The sequence below is a fragment of the Trachurus trachurus genome (assembly GCF_905171665.1).
Source record: "Trachurus trachurus genome assembly, chromosome: 19".
NCBI lineage: Eukaryota > Metazoa > Chordata > Actinopteri > Carangiformes > Carangidae > Trachurus > Trachurus trachurus.
This window is the reverse complement of record NC_139913.1, coordinates 24,863,974-24,886,564: the sequence shown is the minus strand read 5'-3', so window position 1 is coordinate 24,886,564 and position 22,591 is coordinate 24,863,974. Positions and strand designations below refer to the sequence as shown.

Genomic DNA, 22,591 nt, shown 5'->3' with positions numbered 1-22,591 from the left:
TGCTGAAAAGTTGTGTCGAGGAGAAAACGCAGCTCCGCCGCCACCTCCACATCACCAGGCTCCACAAGTTGGATATCTAGTCTGACTGGATCTAACGACCCAATCGAACGTTTTCCTCACGTGCTTCAACCACTTTACAGGTAAGAAAAAAGGCGACTAAACATTTCGATTCTCCACGGTGGCTCGGTGGACACTTCCAGAGCAGATAGAAAAAACTCATTTCATGGATGAGCTCTCTGAGACGCGTCCAAGTTTGGTCAGAGCGCGTAAATACACGCGTTCACATCTGCAGCCACAACAGCAGCTGCTCTGTGGTCAGTCATGACGCTGTGATGAAGAAAGTCGTCGTGCTGTTAACAGTGTTTTACTGTGATTTATCCTCCTCCACACTCACAGACCTCAGATCAGCAGCACTGTCTGGCTGAGCCCCACTCGTGACGTGAGCTGCATGAGTGATGGTGGTGGACACAAGTGCTGCAGACCAAATGATCTGACTGTGTGTGTGTGTGTGTGTCTCTGTGTGTGTGCTTGTCTGTCTGTCACCTGTGGCCGCTGCTGTCAGTTGTTCCACCATGTGAGACACACACACACTGAGCTGGGGGAATATTCTGGTCACACACACATGCACTTAACTATGGTGGTCTGTTCACAAGCACTCTGATGTTTACCACTGTTTGTGTTGCTGTCTGTTTTTAGTCCAGTGTCTTCTGCTCTGTTCTAGTGCATCTAATTCTATTCTATTCTATTCTATTCTATCCTATTCTGATGAATTATGGGCTGTTTCTTTCTTTCTCTATTCTACTCTATATACTAATAAATTATGACCAGTTTCTATTGTATTCTACTCTATTCCATATGGTATATAGCTTGATATCAGAGTCAGTGCAGCAGTAGTTGGATCTGCCGCTCTTTTTTGTTATGCAGTTGACCCAGCCTCTTGGCCTATTTTTTTATTTAAAGGTTTAAAGATCAGGGACAATTATTATAACATTAACATTAATAAAAACATTTAAACAAATGTAAACGTGCCAGACAGAGGCGATTTTAGAGTCTGGTGGGGCCCTAAGCAAAAATCCCCAGGGGGCCCTCCAACCAGTGTTTATCACCATCATTTTATAAATAATCGAACACCAACAAAAAATTTATGAAATTTAAACTTTTTTTATTCCAAATGTCCAGTTATGGTGTAAGCTGGTGACATGTCGTCTTCATGATGGGCAGTTGTTGTTGTCTCACTGGAGGTGGACGTTCAACTGATATGACAAAAAAACAAAATACAGTTTTACTTTAATTGATAATATGCCATGCCCTCTAAAGATTCTTTATGACAATACACTTACAGTTTTCACTGACAGCACTGGGAGGAGGCACTTTGTCCATCTGTTTTGCTGCTGTCAGAAACCTAAATAATAATCCTGAGGAGAGATAAGAGAGTGATTTTTAATGTTTTCCTTGGGCATAGCTTTCATAGCAGCAATAGCTTGTTAACTTTTACACTTTCATAGGCTATTATTATAATAATAATAATAATAGGCTACTCACGTCAATACTGTAACATAACTTTACTATGTCACCCTGCTAGCTAGCAAGTTAATAGTGTTGTTACTTGCTGCCAAGGTGGCCAGCAGATAACGTTAAGTTACCTTGCTTTTTTTTTTGTCACTTAACGACCGTGACCGAGTGGAGCACCAGAACCGCCCGCACCGAGTCCCTCAGTCCGGTGGTCAGTCGGACTGACTCCAGTGCAGTCCCACTCGCTAACGTTAACTAACTGTTCACCACTGGTCTGAAGCTAACATTAGCTGCTATTCAAGTGTCTCCCAGTTAGACTATTAGCATAAGTTCAACAGTTATTTACTGTTCACGTTACACTCTGCTCCACTTACCACCACTGTCTTGCATTATTTTTTACTTCAGCTTCTTTTTTCTTCTCGTCTTGCTCCCAGGTGGACTCTTCTTTTTCCCTCGGCTTCTTTAGAAACTCCCGGTGATAAGGTGCATCTTACAGGTTGACGTTAGATGGGATCAGGTCCGGAGAATGACATGGGGCCCCGTTAGGGGGGTTTCCCAATGACATGTCATTGCAAATCGACGCTATACGACGATACGGGGAGGGGGGTGCGGTCACTGCGGGTAGCGCATTTTGAGAGATTTCTGTCGATAAAACAGCCCTCTGGCCCCGACCCTCGGGGGCCCCCTAATGGCTCGGGGCCCCAAGCAGTTGCCTGCCTTGCCTGTTCACAAACTGCGCCTCTGGTGCCAGAATTAGCCAAAAGGCTATTTTACATCTGTTGTCCCTAAAGAGTCTGAAGCTTGAACCCAGTCATGGAACAATCTTGGAGTTTGCTGCAAATTGTGTCCACTCAATGGACTGTTGTAGGGTGGACCAGACTTCAGCTGATGGAGCTGTATAACAGCCACACACACTCAGTACAGGATTAGTTTTTCAATACAGTATATAGCCATAGCCATTGAAACAGCAGCAATCTTAAAAAAGCAAAAGGCCAGAACAGAAGTTAAATGTGACTCATTCGTGATTTATCCAGGGAGGAAGTCTTATCTCAGCACTGTGTTGTAGTAACATGACAAGTCCTGCTGTGTGTTGTCTTGTTACTGTAGGTGTCTTTCAGGAGTTCTGCTAACTGCAGCGACTTAGCTTCTTTTCAGCCTGTGCTGCTGCTCCAACCCTCAACACCCCTTCACCCTCATCCTTCATGTTCTCCTCCAACATGTGCATGTTCATAAACAAAGGAAGTGGGTGTAATGCTTCAGATTAGAGCTTAAAACACTTTGAATGCAGGAGAACAATCAGCTGCTCAGATGTGGAGCTTATAAATGTCATTGTATTGAAAAAATTGCCAAATGCAGAATTGTGGTTTCACTTCCTGCAGTGAGCTTCAGAAGGCGCGACTTCATTCACAATCCACAGACTGCAACAAGTCAGTATTTTACTTTAATCATCACTTTTTGTCTACTGCAGCGTCGTTTGTCTGCTGGCACTCCATCACTAGTCTTTAACTAAGAATTAAAAAGACGTGTTCTTTCTTGTGTAAGACAACTGTACAAGTATATTCCTTCATCTGTGTAGCTGTGTAGTCATCAGCTGCTTCTCTAATCCTCATCATTAATCAAGCGTTGGCATCTTTTTCTCACCTGTTGTCGTGCTTTTTGTGTTTAGTGCCTAGTCAGGATTTTGGACACACATACACATCCCACCTACTGAATTATTGAATACTAGCAACAGGGTCCTGTATCACAAGCAGGTCACAAAGGAAACTTGAGATGTTTGTTTCAGTTTTCATGTATTACATGTCACACAACACACTATGCAGTAGGCCTAGCTGTCCCAGAGAAAACCTCAGATGAAGAGGATCATTGATTGTGCTGCTGTGGTAGCAGAGCTGAATGTAAAGATAAAGAGAGAGATAAAGAGCAACAATAAAAAATAACTTGATGCATGGGAAGGTTCAATTTTTCATCCTGTTGTGTAATGCTGCATCACTTCAGAGAGAAGCCGTGGCTCAGACATTAAAAAATGACGACATTCCGTACGTTCTTTGCAGGCAGCACGGTATTAGTTTGCTTTGGGGAAAGGACAGGAGGATTAATTAGATTTGAAGTGCATGTGAAAAGGGGCCAGATGAGTTTTGAGCCGGTATGAGCAGAGAGGCTACAAAGAAAGAGGTGAAGAGTTACACTGAGATAGTACTGTATAAGACTAAATGTGGAATAATGAATGTGTAAATCCCCAGTGTTGGTGATCGGAGTAATCTCCACCTCCACAGATGACACACAAACTTTGCATTTTGTCTTCAGTGTAGAAGTCAACAATATGATTGAGTGTTTTATTCAGAAAGAATGGCAGAGAGATGTTTGTAAATCATAACTTGGATCCATAATTGGGAAGAAAATGTGAAAAAGCACTGAATGTTATTTCTAAGTCTAAAAATAGTGAAGTCTGAGGACTGGATCAGACAAACATGCACGGAAGCAGAGAGACTGAGATTTGTACACATACGAAACAAGAGAGCGCTCAATAATCTCCAACTGACTGTCACCCTCAGGGTCCAGGTCTTTATGGTGCATGTGTGATGACTTTAAGAGAACAGAGGCTTCAGACAGAATGTTTGACCCCCGCCCTCCCACACTTCTTGACATTTTGATCAAGGCTATTTATTTTCAACTTTTGAAAGTCAGTTTTGGCTGTCCCATGGAAGCAGCCTCCTGCCACAGCAATTTACTGGGAGTGTGTGTGTGGAGATTTTAATGATATACACAAATGACATAGCCATATGTCATCCATCGTAGCTAACAACCCTTTGGCCACCATACTATAGATATTACAACATTGATTAAAGTATCAGTGGCATGAGAATCAAAGTTGTGCCCTGATCTTCCTGCTCATCTCTTTAGGATTGTTGACTAATATGTTGCTGTTTTATAGTTCCATTAAATCTCGACTCAATGACAGTATCATTACTGTAACCATGTGAAGCATCTCTGCAGATACTCACTTAAATCTGCTTTATTTAATCATGTAGCTCCCATTAGGTCTCAAACTGGGGAGCAATCCATCTATTTTCTCTCATGTATCTTCTTGTCAAGTATGTAATGTGACTATTGGAGGGTTGTCGTGGCTGGCTCTGCTCTTGTTTGGGTAGTTTTGCTGAATTCCTCTGGGACCAATGTTACGGTCCTCTCTCTAGCTGACTCCAGGCCAGTCCCAGTACGAGCTGTCCTAAGAGCTGATTCAAAAACATGTCAGCAGCAGCAGCAGCAGCATCAAATCCACGTAGGAAAAGTCATCACAAGCAGCCCAGGTTTTTGCCATCCTGGCAGTCTCTTCCTGATGTCCCCACTTCACCCTGACTTGCCTAAAAGTTTGGGAAGAAGTTTTGAGAATTTTGTGTTTGGCTGGATTTCTCCAGCACTTATTTACTTCCCCCATGAACTGATTTTTCCAAAACTTCATTTACTCCCCATGAACTGATCGTGTTCCTGCAAGCATGTTGTGATGTGATTCCAAGGGAGAGATCACGTTATGTAACGGCTCATATGTAAACTATTAAGGCTCAGCTATGTTTTGAGGGGTGCGGCATATACTCGGGCACCTCTGGGTCCTCTCAGGGAAAACCCTCCGCCGTCCAAACACATCCATGTATCCGTGACAACGCAGCCTCGGCCCTCTGAGCAGAGACATCTGAGCTCTCGTCCTCACGGTGGAAATGTTTATGCGAAGGAGCAGTTCCACCCAGTGTCTTGTGTTCGTGTGTGTGTGTGTGTGTGTGTGGGTGCCATACAAGCCATTGATTCTCAACATGTGCATGATTGTGAAAGGAATGGAGAAACAAATATGGGAGTGAGTTATGGAAAAGAGGGAAAAAGTCAGGATGAAGTGGACTGTGAGGAATAAGCACGTTCCCTGGAGGGAAGGCTGCTAAAATGCAGAGATGCTGGAAAACAAAGTGAATGTAAATGTGAAGACGGAGGCGGATTTACATCAATGGATCGGGCCGAAAATGAGTGTTTCCAGTCTTTTACAAGAACCCACCCAGGGTTTTCCCCCACATTCAGCAGCAACACTTAATGTTCCTGTAAATCTCCCCTGTTCCAGATATTTAACGACAATGAAGATTTATTGTGTCCGCGCCGTGCTGCTCTTCTAGAAACAGCTAAGGACGAGGAAATGTGAACAAGACGGGACTGGCTGCAGAGACTCAGAGGAGTGGAGGATGTCTGATGGGCATGTCCTGCCCTGACTCAGGATCAGCACAGAAAAGAAAGTAATCGCTGCTTTGTGCCACAGCATCTGCCTCATCCAACACTAGATCAGTTTATAGGGCCGGTGTCTTGGTCACTCCCCTCCCTGTGTGCCATATGTTGCAGCTGTAGCCTGTAGGAAAGTGATATTTGTCTCCTAGACAACCAGATATGTCATCCTAACCACACAAGTCAGCATTTTGTTTGTGCCGCTGTGAATAGAAGGAATAGTCCTTCCCGTCTCTTCATGTAAAGCACTTGTTGTGTACAATGTGTATTGATGTTGGGCTTGTGACAAAGTGGCTTTGTTAACACCTACAGCCAGAGTTTGTATTGAAATGCAGAGTTGGCTTGTTGGCGTACAGTACAGTACGGTATGGTACAGGCCATCCTGACGTGTTTACCACTCACGTGTTTGTGCGGAGGAGACGGCTTCGCCAAATATTTCAACAGAGTTTGGCGTCTTCGGGCGCTTGACTCAGCTCGCCAGATGTGTTCTTTTCATCCAGCTGGCTGAGGCCACGTAATCCTGCTGCTGTCTCATCTGGTTGAAATGCATTTTAAAGCCAAGCTGCTCTCCTCGCTGCCCTGCCTTTTACTGGCTGTTTACAGACATGACATGAGAGCACAATGTGGCACAGGCATCGTTTATCTGAAGCTTCAGGGCTCATGCAGCATGTTTCTGTGTAAGAGAGTGAAATGCTGAGGTGTGGCATTTGAGAATAGCCTGAGGCTGCTTTTAAAACAAGTTTAAATTATAAGTCCATTAATTTATAATAGCCAATTGAAAGATGAGTCAAGTTTTCAAGGAAAAATGTCAAATATTCCCTCATTATAGCATCTTAGCTGAGAGATTTAGAGACTTTTCTTGGTCTTATTTGATAATAAACTCAATATCTTAAGGTATTTGGCTGTTGGTTGTATATATAAAAAAAGGAATTATAAAGCCCATTCTTGGATTTACAGACATTTAAAGACTGACACAACACACATGGAGGATTATCAACAATGAAAGTTCAGCTGTAGTGTGGATCAGACCACCCATCCAGCATGATTCATGTCATATGGTTTTTGTGTGTGTGTCATTTGAGGCGTTATTTATAGTCACACATCATAAAGTTTAATCCTGATTCAGATCACGACCACTTTACCACTTTTTTTTTCTTGTGTAAAAAATACACAACTTGCATCTGCATAGTTTATCCCATGATGCTGCAGGAGATCTGTGAGGCAGTGTCTCTATAAACACCGGCCTTGAAAGCCACATGACTTGTGTTGACAACTGTCAGCTAGTCAGAGCCTTTCTCACTCTCCCACCTTCTTTCTCCTCCTCCTCCCCTTCCCCCCCGTCCCCCCCTCGTCCCCCCGTCCCCCTGTCACATGCTGAAACACTAGACGCCGGTCAAAGCGCACAGCGACAGATGTCCCGCAGGTTTTAATATCCAGAAGCGTCGGCTGGCCGTCCACCTGCTTCGGTGATGTTGTTTTTCGAGGTGAAGACTTTTCAGCCGACTCAGCACTCTGGGCGGGAGGACTACACACACGCTGCTGTGTGCTAAACAATCGGGGTATCAAAGGACATCAGCTGTCATCCAGCTCACTCCAGAGGCTTCTACCAGTCTGTATGCGTGTGAGTGTCTGTGTTTTTGACATCCATGCACAGGCACGTGCCAGTCGTGCCATTTCAGGCCAATCTGAATAGGATGAATGGCACATGGTGTGTGTATGGGTGTGTATGGGTGTGTATGGGTGTGAGCTGGTGCTGGGGGGCAGACAGATAATGAGGCAGCGGCTTCATTGTTGGCATCAGATGACTCTGTTCAATAAAAGATACAGACAGTCAGCAGATACCACTTCCTCCACTCTGCACCGACCCACACCAACAACAGCCTGTCTCAGCACTCGCCCTAATGCACCTGTATGGGCAGGAAGACTTGAGATGACAGAGCTCGACCAGTTACTGCTGCACTGCTAATGTACAGTAGGTAATGTACTGTATAGAGCTGAAAGATTGTAGTGCAGCATCTCATTGTGGGTTTTCTTAGCAATCTTACACTATTACAGTATTTCCTATGAATCTTACAGTTCTCTGCAGAAGAAATAATAATTTCAGTCATTTTTTAAATTCCTTTTGAGGCGTAGGTGACATGAAAACTCAATTAAAGTGAGCACACTTTATTCCAAATGCACTGAATGAATTGCATTAAATTGCACTAATGAATTATGTTTGGAAACGCACACAAATCCACATGCAGACACAGTTAAGTAAAAGGCGATGATGGTTTGAAGGCCATCCCTCAGGTCAGACAGTTGTTGCTTTGTCCTGCTGTCAGCTGTGAGATGTGTGTGAGTATATACTGTGTGTGTGTGTGTCAGCTGTTGACTTAGCTGTCTGTCGTAATGCTGTTACTTTCTCCAGGACAGTGCCAAGAGTAACACACAGTCTCATTCACCCATCATGTCATTAGTGTTTTCTGAAACGGTGCCAAAGAGCTGAAGTGAAATTAGTGCAGAGGAAACTCAAAGTGAAACATTTTCTATCAAAATAAAACAATTTATAAATTGATTTTAAAAAATTGTATAATTTGATATTATAGATCATTAATTGAACTGTATTGTAATGTAATACTCTATCTTTGATGCACTTCCTGTATGATCTGGGGCCTGTTGGAGCTCAGCCTCAGTCTTGATCAGAGTCCCCGTTCTTATCAGAGCCTCATAAATCCCAACAGAAGAGACACACCTGAAGAGCTTTGTGTGAAATGACCTCAACTTTTCCAAGACTTTTCCTCTGCAGTGGTAGAAAGCATTTAACACTTAACTGTCCAGTTTATTGATGATCTCAGAATGTGTGGAGGTAGATTCTTGTTTAGTTAAGTTTCCTCTGGACTCCTGCCACTCCTGACCTGACCCTGTTTTTCCCTCGCTTTTTTTTTTAAACAGACAAAATGGCCTTCAGCTGGTGCTGCTATGAGTCAGACTGAGCTGCTGAGAAACCCAAGCATGAAGGATATGAACTGTGAATCTAATGGTAGTGTTTTGATCATTGGAACAGATTGGAGAGAAGCAACAACGCCATACTTCTGCTGTTTTATTATCTCTGATCTCAAATAACCTATATTTAATAATGATATGTTTAATGATTAATGGAAAAAGGGATAGGTTTAAACTGAAAAGGTTGGGAGTTTTTTTTGTAATATTGAGACAGACAGATGTCACAAAAAAGTTCTCTAATGTAATGTCAAATATTATATTCATATATTTACATATTGTTTATTAAACCACTTTGTGTGGCTGCTGTGTGCCAGAGCAAGGTGTAAAAGTCACGGAGCTCAGGAGCCGCTGACACACTGACAGAGCCATAAATAACTCTAAGGAGCTTGTCTGGCTGGAAGCAAATCAGAGGATTAACTGTCAGAAAGCTGCAGTGACTCTTTGCTGCAGTCGGGTGGGACCACGTTTGATTTTTTTTCTGGGCGTTTAGTTGTGAGCTCAGCTGTGGTGGTGACGCCACGCTGGGCTGGACAAGATGCAGGGCAAGAAGCTTGTTGCACTGTTTGCATATAGAGATAAAGGGATATTGCACTATTAAACAGGAACAGGAAGGGAACAATCTCTTTAAAATAAACGAATCTGTGTTGAAATATATAATGCTTCATCATAGTTGTATACATTACAGAGTTTACAGAAATGAATTTGAGAAATGCCTTAACACTAACATCCAATATTGAGTCATTTCTTGTGATTGATTAACCTTGATTAGTTTTTAATGGTGTAATGTTCACTGTTTATTGGTTGTATGCTCTTGCACTAAATATTTCCTAATTAGGGTTTCAATGTGATGTGAAGATGACGTGGAAGAAAAAAAAGCAGATGTAAGGGAATTTTTCTTTTAAAAAAAAGGGGGAGATGTATTGAGACCATGTAGCTAGTACCAAAGTGATTTCACACCCTAACTAAACTGAACTGACTGAATGATTAGTAGTAACACATTAGTAGTCACACATTGCAGAGGAAAGAGTGAGGAGCGTCCCTGCTTGATGTTGAATTGGCGGATCTTTGCATAGCCCAGCTGTGCAGTAACAAGTGATGGAAATGCAGAACATCAGGGTAAATGGTTTCATTTGTGGCTTGTGATTGGGCTGTAAAGGCCTCCTCATGTGGTGGGAGCTTCTGTGTCGCTCTTTTGAATTCGTGTCACAACATTTGCTGGCACAGCTCTTCCTCAGTAGAGAGAGTGAGACATTATGTGTTTGACTCGACACCAGTTTGTGCGAAGACGTTCGTTCCACACAAATTCTGTTTGTGTGAGCGCGATGCCAGACAGCACAGTCTTGTTTGGTAATAGAGAACCCTTGTCATTTTTTTTTTTTTAACAACCAACCAAACACACAAAGTCACACTTTGATATCTTTGACATCCACAGGAAGTGGTTTCATTCATACAGACACAACAAGACTTGGGTTTTGGTTTCTGTTTACAGTAGATCATCATCGCCCACTGTTTTGTGGACAGCATTGATCACAGATGGCTGATATGTTTTCACCTGTGCGCGTGTCAGGACATGTTTAATTCAACACGTTGGTTCCCACCCAGCTATTGTTCTATTTTAACTGGGTATAGGTGGAATGATGAGTCACATCATGTTCACACACTGCCCGGAGAAACAATATCAGACGGCCTGAAAACCTATTTTCTTCTTTCTGTTCAAACTTTGAGAGAGATGTTATTTAAATTTTTAGTTTCTTCCACTCTTCAGCCACCATCATGATTAACTCTGAAGGTTTGCGTAGCAGCTGAATGGAGAACTAAGTAGTGCACAGACAGAGGTGATAAGAAGAAATATGAAAAAGCAGAAACATCTCAAAAGGCAGAGGGGATGTCCCACAGCTGATCTCTGTAGCTGTAGTTTCCTGGAGTTGTTTTGTCACTACAAAGGAGTGTCCAGAGATTTACTGTGATGATGGGGATGATGAAGGACAACAGCACGTCTTGATCTCAGGAAGTCTGGACCATCCTGAAAACTCTCAGTGACGTTAGACTTGATAAAGAAACGATAGCAATAAAACAAAAAGAACTGATGTCACTAAAACCTGATGCACAACACATGAAACCTTTGCAATTTTAATCCTACCAGAAAAAAACAACTATTTGTTTCTTAATTTTAACTTAAATTGTTGTTTATTTTGTTATTTATATATTGAAATAAGGATAGTAGGGAAACCAAGAAGCATTGTTTTCTGATTTGGTGAGTTTGTACAGCTTATCTGAGATAGTGAACGCTGCACAAATGAAAATAATCAGAAGTTATCATGGGCTTTAAACGGACAGACACACTGTCAGTGCTCTTTGCCTGCTGTATCTCATTGGACACCTCCCTTTGGCATCACTTGCATTGGTTAAAGCCTTGGCTTGGGTCTTCAATGGGGCTTTTACACTGTCTGGTGTTGAGTTCACAGTTTATCAAGCAACCACACACACACACACACACACACACACACACACACACACACACACACACACACACACACACACACACACACACACACACACACACACACACACACACACACACACACACACACACACACACACAGTATTTAATGCTGATCGTCTATCCCCTCTATCTACCTCCACTGCCACATCCAGGAGAACCTGAGCTGCGTCTCCCCAGAGACTGTGGCAGCGATCTGGGATAGAGTCCTGCCCCCCCTCCACCCCCCCCCCCCCCCCCCCCCACCCCTCAGACAGAGGCCCCATTGACTGTAGCAAACTACAGCCCTGTTCTCCCGTTTCCCGTCCCTTTCAGCGTGTCCATCCCCACCTGTGGTTAGTCTGTCTCCAGATAATGATACCCCAGGGCTGCTCAAACACTTATTAGATGGAATTTTCACGTTGTTTTGTGAGCACATTTCCTCATTTTACTGATAAGTGAAGCTGTAAGCAAATTTGAATACATGTAGTGTGACTTACTGTGATGAATGCAGTTGGTTTTTATCCAAACCAGATTATCTTGTGATTACACCGTGGGCATCTATAAATGCTAACTCGTCCAGTGTCAGTTTATGGCTCATTTAAAAAGAGCAGAAGTTGGTAAATGTGAATATATTGTGTACCCTTTTTTGTATTATTTATTAAGGTTGTGTATTTGTTTAATGTATCACCACAGAGCTGTAGCGACCGTCCATCCCACAAATCAACACATAGAAAAGCAGGAGGAGGATGGAGGGGTGTTGAGGAATGTCCTCCAGTCTCCTTAAGTACAGCTCTCACTTTTTCTTTTCTCCTTCTTTTGTCTCTCTTTTCAATTGCAGCTTTTCTCACGCTCTCACTTCCCCTTTCATTTGGTGATGTTACATGAAAGCTCGCTGTCTCTGAGCCATGTGTTGATTTGTATAAAGAGGATTCTTAGAATAGTGTCAATGTGCTTCATTTAGAAACTGTGACGCAATTCCTCATGGGAATTACTTGATTTGAAAATTTCTCAATAAAGTTATGCAATTTAGACTTTTATTTTTACTCTTCCCTATTCACTGTGACCTTCTCCGTTTATTTAAATATAAAACTAATTTTAATCTCTCTCTCTCTCTACCTCTGCAGGTTATGAGTGATGGAAGCAGGAAAAGTGGTGCGTGCCATTTTCGAGTTTCTCCCCAGTGTCTCTGAGGAGCTGCCACTCTTCACCGGTGATGTCATTGAGGTGCTCAGTGTCGTGGATGAGTTCTGGTTGCTCGGTAACAAAGATGGAGTCACAGGTAATGTGTCAGGGGGTCATTATTTTCTGCAGATGAACTTATATATGGTTGATTGGTTCGATTCACTGCAACTTTTAGCCTCTTCACCTTTATAATTTTGTCTCATTTTTGAGAATTAAAACTAATTTGAAGGAAGAGAATGATGTGTTCTTCATGGTTTACCCTCAGTAAATGCAGTACAACAGACTCTTTGTAGATGTGCAGAGAAATCTGTGTAAAATCACAATGCATCCTGGGCAGAGATGTGAACCTGAAGTGTGTGTGCGTGTGTTGTTGTCCCCTCGCTCCCTCTGCCCTTCAAAGGTCAAACTCACAGAAATCCACTTAAGTTTTCCACAAGTCGAGCGTCACTTAAGATGATGAAGGAAGTGCAGAGGGGAAGCGAGCGAGCAGCGAGGGCTTGTTCTCCTGCTCCTGGAAAACACGGATGATATGGATACATCTGTGATACAACTTCCCTGGACAGATGAAAGTGGCTCAGTGCTGACATGAAGTTCAAAGAAAAGCAGCTGTCGTGTCTACAGAACCTGGCGTGGTCCTGGTTTTGAAACTGCTCATTATTTAGACATATTTCAGACAGAAGAGCAAACTAAAACTGTAGGCATCCAAAAAGTTGAGAGTAAGACTGGAGGAAACTGTAATTGTCAGTATTGATTCTTTTTTTTAGGAAGGAGAAGTTCATTTGTTTGTTCATTTGTGTCATTCAAATGTGTTGTTTCCTGTTATCTCCGACCCTCAGGTCAGTTCCCCAGCACTTTCGTGGAAGAGGTCACCATCCCCAGCACCAAGCCTGGAGACCGACTCTACGTATGCATCAGTGATTTCAGCTCTGCAGAGCCGGGCAACCTGCCTCTGAAGAGAGGTATGCAACATGCTGCGTTCACTGACGCCCACATTTAAACTGATTATTTAAATTTCAATCAGTCCCACATTCTTTAGCTTTAATCAGTTCACTGGCTCCGTTACATTTTAGCACAGGTCAGGATAGTGGATGTAGCACACAGCCAAGCCGCTGTGTTGTGACTGGTATCACTGGTAACTCTAATGGAGCGTGTTCTCTCACTCAGCCTAACGCTTCTTGTTGATGTGGCTGTGCTCAGGTAAAACGTCGTCTTGTGTTGTAGTGTAGCTGTGTTGTGTTTGTTGGACAGTCTGATTTACTGTTTCCTTGTCTCCACGGACACAAACTGCAAACCAACAATCACATGCTGCCAATTCACTTAATGGTTTTGTGCAACATTGTCTGTATTAGCTTTATGAACATAATCACTTGAGAAAGAAATCCTGTTGTAACTAAGGAGATCCTGATTGGATGGATCATGACTGGAGACAAGGTATACAGTATGTTTTTTCTTTCTTTTATTGAAAGGAAATAACTATTATGTGCATGTTATTTACATGATCAGAGAAACAGTTTGAACACAAATGAAAGAAGAAATTACACACAGAAGAGAGTGAGGCTATGATGGAGCAGTCAAATCTAAAGAGACCGATAACAACTACAACAGTAGAGAGTCAGGAACAGGAATCTGATTTTGTGTTGTTTCTTTTCTTTTTTGGAAGAGCTCATGTTTATAAGAGCTGTTTGTTAAGTGGCCACCGACTTATGACAGATGTTTTCTTCAGTGTCAGAAATGGAATCATCTTGTTTCCAGGATTCCCATCTGTTCTCAGGAACTCAGCATGTTCCACAAATATGAAAATTTCCAAATTTAAATAGTCAGCTAATTATAAATAATTTCATTTTTGAAACAGCTGCTCACGATGACAATCCTCGGCTCATTCATCTTTTTTTTTCTTTAGAAATTATCTTGTGTTGTTGAGACCTCTCAAGTTATAAATAACAAACCATTTCTGATCTCACATGGAGGGAAATTGTTCCGCAGCAATTTGACAGAAACACACATTGAACAACAACACACCATGTTAATTTCCAGAGATCACCACTAGGTGTCCCCAAATGACAAACTGAGGCCTTGAGAGACCAACGACAGCTGACTGATCTGTTTTCTTTCCACGTTCCTGAACCGTCTGACATGATTACAGTAGTTGTTGTGTTGGTGTTTTGCTTATTTTTTGTTCAATAATACTCTCAGGTATACAACACTGATGTTTTCAGCCATCTTCTACGTTGGTAAAACCTTTTTTTTTGTTCTTTTGATGTCATTAGATGGTCTCGTAATAGCTGTAGTTGTAATAGTAATAGTGGTAGAAAAATATAAAAGTGAAAGTACACAATGAAAACTCACAACTTGCTCTGATCATGTTAAATAATTAATCATTAATTCATTCAATTCTTGTAGCCTATTCCTTGTTTGCTTTTGATTTTTTTTTTAAATCTCATATTTGATTGAAGCCATTATCATATTTACTCAACAGCAATATTCCAGTATATTTTTATAAAGTCATAAATAAGACATGTTTCCTGGATAAGAGGAAAAATAGGAAACAGTCCTTACGAGCTGTGTGGAAATGTTCATTTCCAGTATGATTTTCCATGGTGGTGTTGGCAGCGATCCAGTCGTGGCTGCAGACACAATGGGAGGTGGAGCCGCAGGTCTTTGGAATGTGACCTCCATGACTTCTGCCCGACCGGTCGGCATTCCTCTAATCCCTCATTCTGCTGATAATTTAGTTGCAGGCAGCTCTGATGTTAAAGTCATTAGTAATGTAATAATAAAGTTCATCTGAATGAACTCAGATGTCATTGTAGTGTAAGTAAAGCTACCTGTTCAGGTCAATTATGTCCAGTTCAGTTGATTATTAACAGACTGTAAGACGGCCTGTGTCTGCTTTTATTACCTCTACGTGCAGAAGCATCTGTGCTTTCTCTCCCAGTGCCTTCAACTTCCCTCTGCTCCATTTGCTGAAATCATAATATGACAGTATTTCTTAAAGGGGAACTATACAAGTCCGGTCTCTTCTCCTCTGTTTTGTTAACCCTCCTCCCAGCCATGTGCATTTGTTTTCAATGAAGCCGGTGAGAAAGCAATCCATGAAGTGGTAGATAACGTTATTTATCATATACGCGTTGCCATGTGTATATTTGTGTAGTCTTATCTGTCATAAACAAGAGATTATGGGGGATTACGGGGCGCGTTTGTGTCACGACACCGCAGAGATGTGAGCTGAGACACCGAGTCTGAGACACTTTTCGGCCAAGAGACGCCAGGTGGAAGGCAAAGACCCTCCATTCTCCCTGTAACAAGTTACAAGTCATTTATTTAAAGGGACAACGAGGAGTTTTGGAAAAGCGAAGTGTTTTCACACTACATTTATGAGCCTCCGCACCGTGAAATTCTTTGACCGGCGCAGGACAGACTCATGTTTTCATTCATCAAGAATTAAAGTCAGAGGTTGGAAGACGATCACATACCATCGTAGTTCCCACCATAAATGGCGATTCGGCGGTGTTATTCTCATGACTCGCCGCAAAACCAAAAGTAAAGAAATGCTGGTCGGCTCGCCCAGCATTTCCAACACCACTAATAATAACAAAATAACCATAGAGACAAAACGATATATTTATCGAAAATGGGCCCATTAACAAGTGGTAACGTAGATTCATCCACATTAACGTGAGACTTTTTTATAACCAAATAGAAACTCCTCGTTGTCCCTTTAACTAATCATTACTCATCATTACTCCAAAGCTGTTTAATTAAGGTAAAAAATGTAGCATAGCATGTAGCAAAGTAGTTCCTCTTTTAAAGAGATCCCCTTGAGGAGAAATCTGTTCAACTCTGAACCTGCAGCTCCTACCAGTGTTATGAACGCTCTTCTTTATCTTCTGTGTTTCCAGGTGATGTGGTTGTTGGAGAGGCCGGCGGCTCCATGGACCTCGGGGACACGTGGCAGCGTGGCTGTAACGGCTGGGGCGCCCGCGGCCTCTTCCCCTCGTCCTGCGTGAAGGAGCTGAGCCTGTCGGGCCGCTCCCGGCAGCTGTCTGAACGCTCGGCCCAGGCCCAGGCCTCAGACCTGCCCCCCTACGCCCTGGGCCAGGCCCGGGCCCTCATGAACCTCCATGCACAGCTCAATGAGGAGCTGGACTTCCGCGAGGGGGACTTGATCATCATCACGGGCCTGCCCGAGCCGGGCTGGTTCCAGGGAGAGCTGCAGGGCCGGAGGGGGATCTTCCCAGAGGGGTTCGTGGAGCTCCTCGCTCCCCTTCGGTCTCCACAGCAGCCCATGGACTGCCGGTATTTGAACAATGAAGCTGAACAATTCAGCTACGAGGACGCTTATGATGCAGGAGAGGGCACCGAGGAGGAGGGAGCGGAGGATGGGGAGGTTTTTCTGAGAGAGGAAGAGGAGCACAAGGAGGATGTAGTGGAGGAGGAACTAGAAGAAGAAGAAGAGGAGGAGGAGGAGGAGGAGGAGGAGGAGGAGGGTGGTGTCTATGGAGTGGCACTGTATGAGTTCCGCGCCATGGAGCCAGGAGAGTTGGACTTTGATGTGGGGGATCGGATACGTGTCCTGAGCACGTTGGAGGACGGTTGGCTGGAGGGTGAGCTGAGAGGACAGCGTGGTATCTTCCCTCATCGCTTCGTCAAACTGGACCACGCGGGGCAGAAACCTGCAGAGGAGACCGACGCCGCTGGACCGGAGGAAGAGAAAGAGAACAGCTGCAGCCCTGAATACAGCCCAGAACCCTCGTGTCCCAACGGCTCCCAGAACGATCCAGACTGGAGGACGTACGAGGATCACACCGTGTGGGACCTGGACTACTTTGAGAGGAGCGAGGAGCAGAGGTGGCAGAGTGAGAACAGAAGCACCGCAGCTCAAAGCAACAACAGAGCGCAGAGAGAAAGAGACGGGGGCATCAGGTCAGACTCTCAGCCACGTCGACCTGTGGCCCCACCGCAGAGAGGCCCCCAGAGACCCAGATCCACTCCTCCAGCCAGACCCAGACTCCCGCCCCGGCCCAGCCTGCCCGGCCCCGCACGCAGCCACAGGCACCAGGGCTCGTCTGGCTCTCACTACACCAACGGTACCAGCCGGCCGTCACAGACCAGACTGACTCACAGCCTGACCCTCCCCAGCACTAAAGACAGATACTACCAGAGGCCAGCGGATGGAGCCAGCAGCAGCAGCAGCAGCAGCAGAGGCAGCAGTCTGGGCCAGGCCTTGATCAGCCTAGTTGAAGCCCATAAACAGAAGAAGCTGACGCGCCATGCCAGCGCGGGAGATGCCGACATGACACGGACACATTCCCAGCAGACGGCGCGCGGCTCCAACGGCATCCTGCCTACGTCCTTCACCTTAGACGCCCTGGCAGCCTCGGCCGGCGACTTGGAGGCCAAACTGTCGCAGCAGCTTTTTGAATTTGAGAAAAGCTTAACTGCTTCATACAGCGACACTAACGTGGGCTCTGGAGCTGCTGGCTCGTCTGCAGGAGACCTGAGCCAGCAGTCCCACATCCTACGACACTTCTCTATTCTGGATTACAACGATGAAAGTGACATCATCCGAGGCTCCTCGCACTCTCCTGTGTCCCACCTCTGGCGGTCCAAGTCGGCCTCCTCCTCGCTAGAGCGGCGCCGGACCCTCCGCCCTCCTCCTCCTCGTCCCAGAGTCCAGCGTCCTCAGGCCCCCGCTGCGTACAGACCAGCCCGGCCCGCTCCGCGGCCCCCGCCTCGCTGCCAGAGACACAACACGGCTGCTCCGAGCGCCGGCCACCCCGTCTTCTACACCCCCGACGACGCAGCTGCCAACCCTCTCCACCAGATAGCGGAGGGGCAGGCCGAGTTGGGCGACCTCGCGGCTTCGCAGGAACACGAGATCCGGTGCCAGCTGGAAGCGGAGAAGGAGCTGGAGCGAGAGATGGAGCTGGAGTGCCAGAGGCAGAGGGAAGAGGAGGAGAGGTACCAGATGTTGCTACGGCTACAAGAGGTAGAGCACGACATGGAGGCCTACTCGCACACGGCCGAGGAGCTCAGGGCCATGCTGGAGGAGGAGGAGGACGAGACGGCGCGCATGCAGGCCATGGAGAACCTGGAGTTCTGCAACTACACGCTGGAGACGCTGGCCCTGGAGCAGCAGCAGCTACAAGGTAGGACTGCAGGAGGGGGGGGGGGGCAGTAATAAGATGACAGGAAATGAAAGGAGAGTGAGATAGAAAGAGAATGACATTGTAGAGAAGTCAGAGTATTAAACCCGGAGGACATGTGGGAGTTTGTGGGAATTTTAGGCATGGACATAAAACTCATGGATATCAGAGATGAGGTTAGTTTGATGTGGAGCTAAACACTAGGTAAATATCTTAAATGTCAGGTCTCAGGTTGATGTTGAGCATGAGCCCTGTTCTACTTTTAAAAAAGTAGGTAAGAAGAAAAATGGGTTAAATACATGTTGAAACGATGAAAAACAAATAAAGTAGAGCTTGTTTTTGTTGATGTCATGGCCCTGTTGCCTGCAGGTGAGTTCATGTGCGACTTAGAGGACAAAATGTAATAAACAAGGAATCTAAAACTGAGACATCAGTATTTAGCAGATTTCCCCTCAGCCTTGTTCTTGTGACTCCTCTGCCACAAGCACCACTTCCTTATTTACTCTTCACAATGATCAGCGGAAGGAGGATTGTGTATTTAAATGAAAGGGATAGTTCACCCAAAATTCAAATTTCACTCATTATCTACTCACCCTCATGTCGACTAAGGGCTGGGAGGATTTTCAGAGTCCTCCGTGCCTTCTCTGAGTTACAGCGGGGGTCCACGCAGCAGTATTTGTCCATATAATGGTTGTGAATGGAGCTCACTTTTCTTCGTCCAAAAAGACACACCAAAAAACATCCAAATACCTCCATACTGCTCGTCTGTAATGTCCCTCTTGTATTGAAGCCCTGACATGAGAAATTGTTCCGCCGGTCAGAGCAGTGAACTGAGACACTGGGAGCTTCCGCTACAAACAAGCTTAAAATATAGACTTATTAAATTTTTTTTGGAACAGTTTCTCATGTCGGGGCTTCAATACAAGAGGGACATTACAGACGAGCAGTATGGAGGTATTTGGATGTTTTTTGGTGTGTCTTTTTGGACAAAGAAAAGTGAGGCCCATTCACAACCATTATATGGACAAATACTGCTGCGCGGAGACCCACTGTAACTCAGAGAAGGCACGGAGGACTCTGAAACTTCTCCCAGCCCTTAGTCCACATGAGGGTGAGTAGATGATGAGTGAAATATGAATTTTGGGTGAACTATCCCTTGAAGGGTTGCACAGCGGTGTGTGTGTGCGTGTGAGTCTTGAGGAATTTGTTCATTTTTCGTACGGTGTTTTCAAACTGTGTTATTGTAATTTACTGCAGTTGACTTTTTTTTTTAATTAAAAGTTGAATCCCAGAATAAAAGCAGGTGATTTATATAAAAGAATTCACAGGTATTTGCTATTTATTGTCAGGATTCACTTGCATATTTTTAACCCATTACACTTCATCTCCCTCTCTAAATATGTGATTGATAAATTAGGCTGGTCTAGATCTGGAACTTCTTGGACAGTCAATCAGTGCCGATCAGCTTGGATTCGTCTTTGCCATCCCATACTATCTGGGTGCTCAGTTCTGTCCTTGGCAGCCAAGCGCTTTTTCACATAGGTACGAGGTACATTCCTGCACATAGTGAGAGGGTGGAGAAAGGCACGTGGGCCTCCGTCTCTAGACTGTCCTCCTCTCTGCTCCCAGGACACTGGCTGTGGGGGTTTTGGGATTTTTGCCACAGTGGAGACGGACAGAATATGTCCCCCTTTAGAGCAGGACCCAGAGTGTGGTTGTGGCGAGCTGTGACATGGCCCATGATGCACCTCTCCACGCTGCTGGGACTGGCTGGGGAGGCGGGCTCCAGCAGAGCAGCAGGTAGGCCTCAGATAAACATGGTGTTGGTCAGGTTGTTGCTCAGTGTTGTGTTGACGGAGCATCACTGCTGTTTCTGAGCATCTCCTCTTCTCATAGCTGCAGCTGCACTTCTCTCACTGCACGCTTCACTGGTTGTAGTTAAGTGCCTTGCTCAAGGGAGTGGACTTTTTTTCTATATGACTTTGAAAGGTGGAAATACAGTATGAAAACATTGAAATTTACTTACAAGTTTTATCAGTACCTTTTTAATTATTGGATGCTTGGTAATGAAAAACATCCACTGTTCTTGGATTGAGTGATGGTGATGTTTAATTTTCAGATATCTATTTGCTATTGCTTTAATTTCTCTATGTTTGTCAGAGTGATGTGGCAGATACATTGCTTTGTGTAAATACTAATCCTAACCCTGTTTTTTATTTTTGCATAAATATAATGAATTACTTGATTATGTGCATCTTATTTGCAGGATATTCCACAAAGAGGCAAAAACAACAAGTTGTTTTATCCATTAACAATAATCCCACTGTCACCCAGTCCTGCTTTATTTATTGATTTTGTATCAGTAATCTGCTAGTTTCCAGTCTGTTCATGCTCATTGGAGCTGGATGTGCTTGCATCAACTTCCGGACAGCAGAGCTCACTGTTTCTCTCTGTAACACACACGCAGACACACACTAATGCGTTCAAGCGTCCTCATTCATCTAGAAACCAGTGTAATCACTGTCATTCATAGGAACCACCAGGCTGCTTTGTGATGTTAATGTATCTCATTTAACACTTATTTGGGTTGTAGTTTCATGTCTATTAAAGAAATGCTAATTGGATGGAGTTTTTTTGTAGTGAAGTTTCTCACAGAAGGCTCATCTCACTGAGGTATTCTGATTACGACAAGATGAATGCAGAGTATTTAATTTGAAACGTCTTGGTCTTGTACACTAATAATGTGTAGAGACACTTTTTGGTTTTGATGGTTTTGTTGCATTCAAGTGGCTCATGTCCTGTTAGATTTGATGGGATCAGTGATCTTTACATCTGTCAATGAGAGGAATCAGCCCGAGGGAGAGAGTGTTACATGTGCTGCATGTGGCTCCAAGGCTTATGCAAGAAAAACATAGTTTCCATTCACTCACCACATTGTAGGGATTCTCCCACCCTGTTCTCACAGTAATAAATTCAGATTTTCACTCGGTGCTCCTCCTCTGATTCTTGCCACACCGTTAGATGTGGAAATGGGTGAAGATGGCGACATGATTGATAGCTGAGATTAACCACGTGGAGGGGATAAAAGGCCAAGAACACACCCACTGCAATTTGTTTGTTATGGTAATTATCAACACATTAGTCAGACATAAAAGCATTTAGTAAGATGATATTAAAAGCCCCCCTTCTTTGTGTGGTGTGGTCAAGGTGTGTTTACAGTATATCAGGCAAACTCTCAGGATCTTTTGTTGCAAAAAAATGTGTTTGTCATCCTATTGCTATGTCTGTCTACACACACACACACACACTCACTCACCCAGGAGTGTGTGTCTTCCCGTGCTTTTGCAGGGTGTGTTCCTGAGTTTGACGTTTCAGAGACAATGGCAGCTTATTGTTACAAGGCAGGGAGTTACTTCAACACTGAGCTTGCTTTGCACTTAACCGTGCAAGAAAACAATGCAAAATCCTCATAGAGGTTTTAAGTCCAAACCCAACAATTTAATTCTGTATATGGTTTGATATCTTAATATGTAGAGTATGTAGTCTTAATGGTTTGTTTCATTTTTTAATTATGAAAATATATCACAGTACAGAAAAACTGATGTTACAAATCACAGTTGACAAAACTGATTCATGCAGTTAGATTTGTTCAGGAGCTCTTATTTGAACAAATATACTATCACAGTTTGATTTGCCCAATGGAACTATGAAACATATTTGAAGAAGCCCTCATGCTGTTTAGTGGTCATAAAGAGCTCTCTTTTTCTCACAAACACCATCTCACCCATCACCTCGTTTCCTGTTTAAGCTCTTTGACCTTCAGCCTGCTTTAATTCTTTAAACCCAATATTCAAACGCCTCCTCGGCTTCCAGAACACCACAGCCTGATCTTTTTAACACTGTTTTCGGGATCCATTTCAGCCTCAGGTTTCCCCTCAGCCGGTCTCACAAGGAGACTTCTAGGCTGTAGACGAGCTTAGATAGATAGAGATAGATACGTAGATAGTACTTTATTAATCCCTTGGGG

General features: G+C 44.1%; 1 protein-coding gene across 2 annotated transcripts in view; it reads left to right on the top strand.

Annotated features, from left to right (window-relative positions):
* The window catches only part of dnmbp (dynamin binding protein), a 46,872-nt gene continuing 24,281 nt past the window's right edge, over positions 1–22,591 (top strand). The window contains exons 1-4 of one of the 2 annotated variants that reach the window (XM_083994669.1): positions 1–140; positions 12,361–12,515; positions 13,255–13,377; positions 16,318–18,567. In XM_083994669.1, coding sequence (XP_083850795.1) covers positions 12,371–12,515; positions 13,255–13,377; positions 16,318–18,567 — 2,518 coding nt within the window. In that variant the 5' untranslated portion in view covers positions 1–140; positions 12,361–12,370. Of the gene's footprint in view, positions 141–12,360; positions 12,516–13,254; positions 13,378–16,317; positions 18,568–22,591 lie in introns of those variants that run through there. The other variant, XM_083994667.1, reaches the window with a different exon arrangement.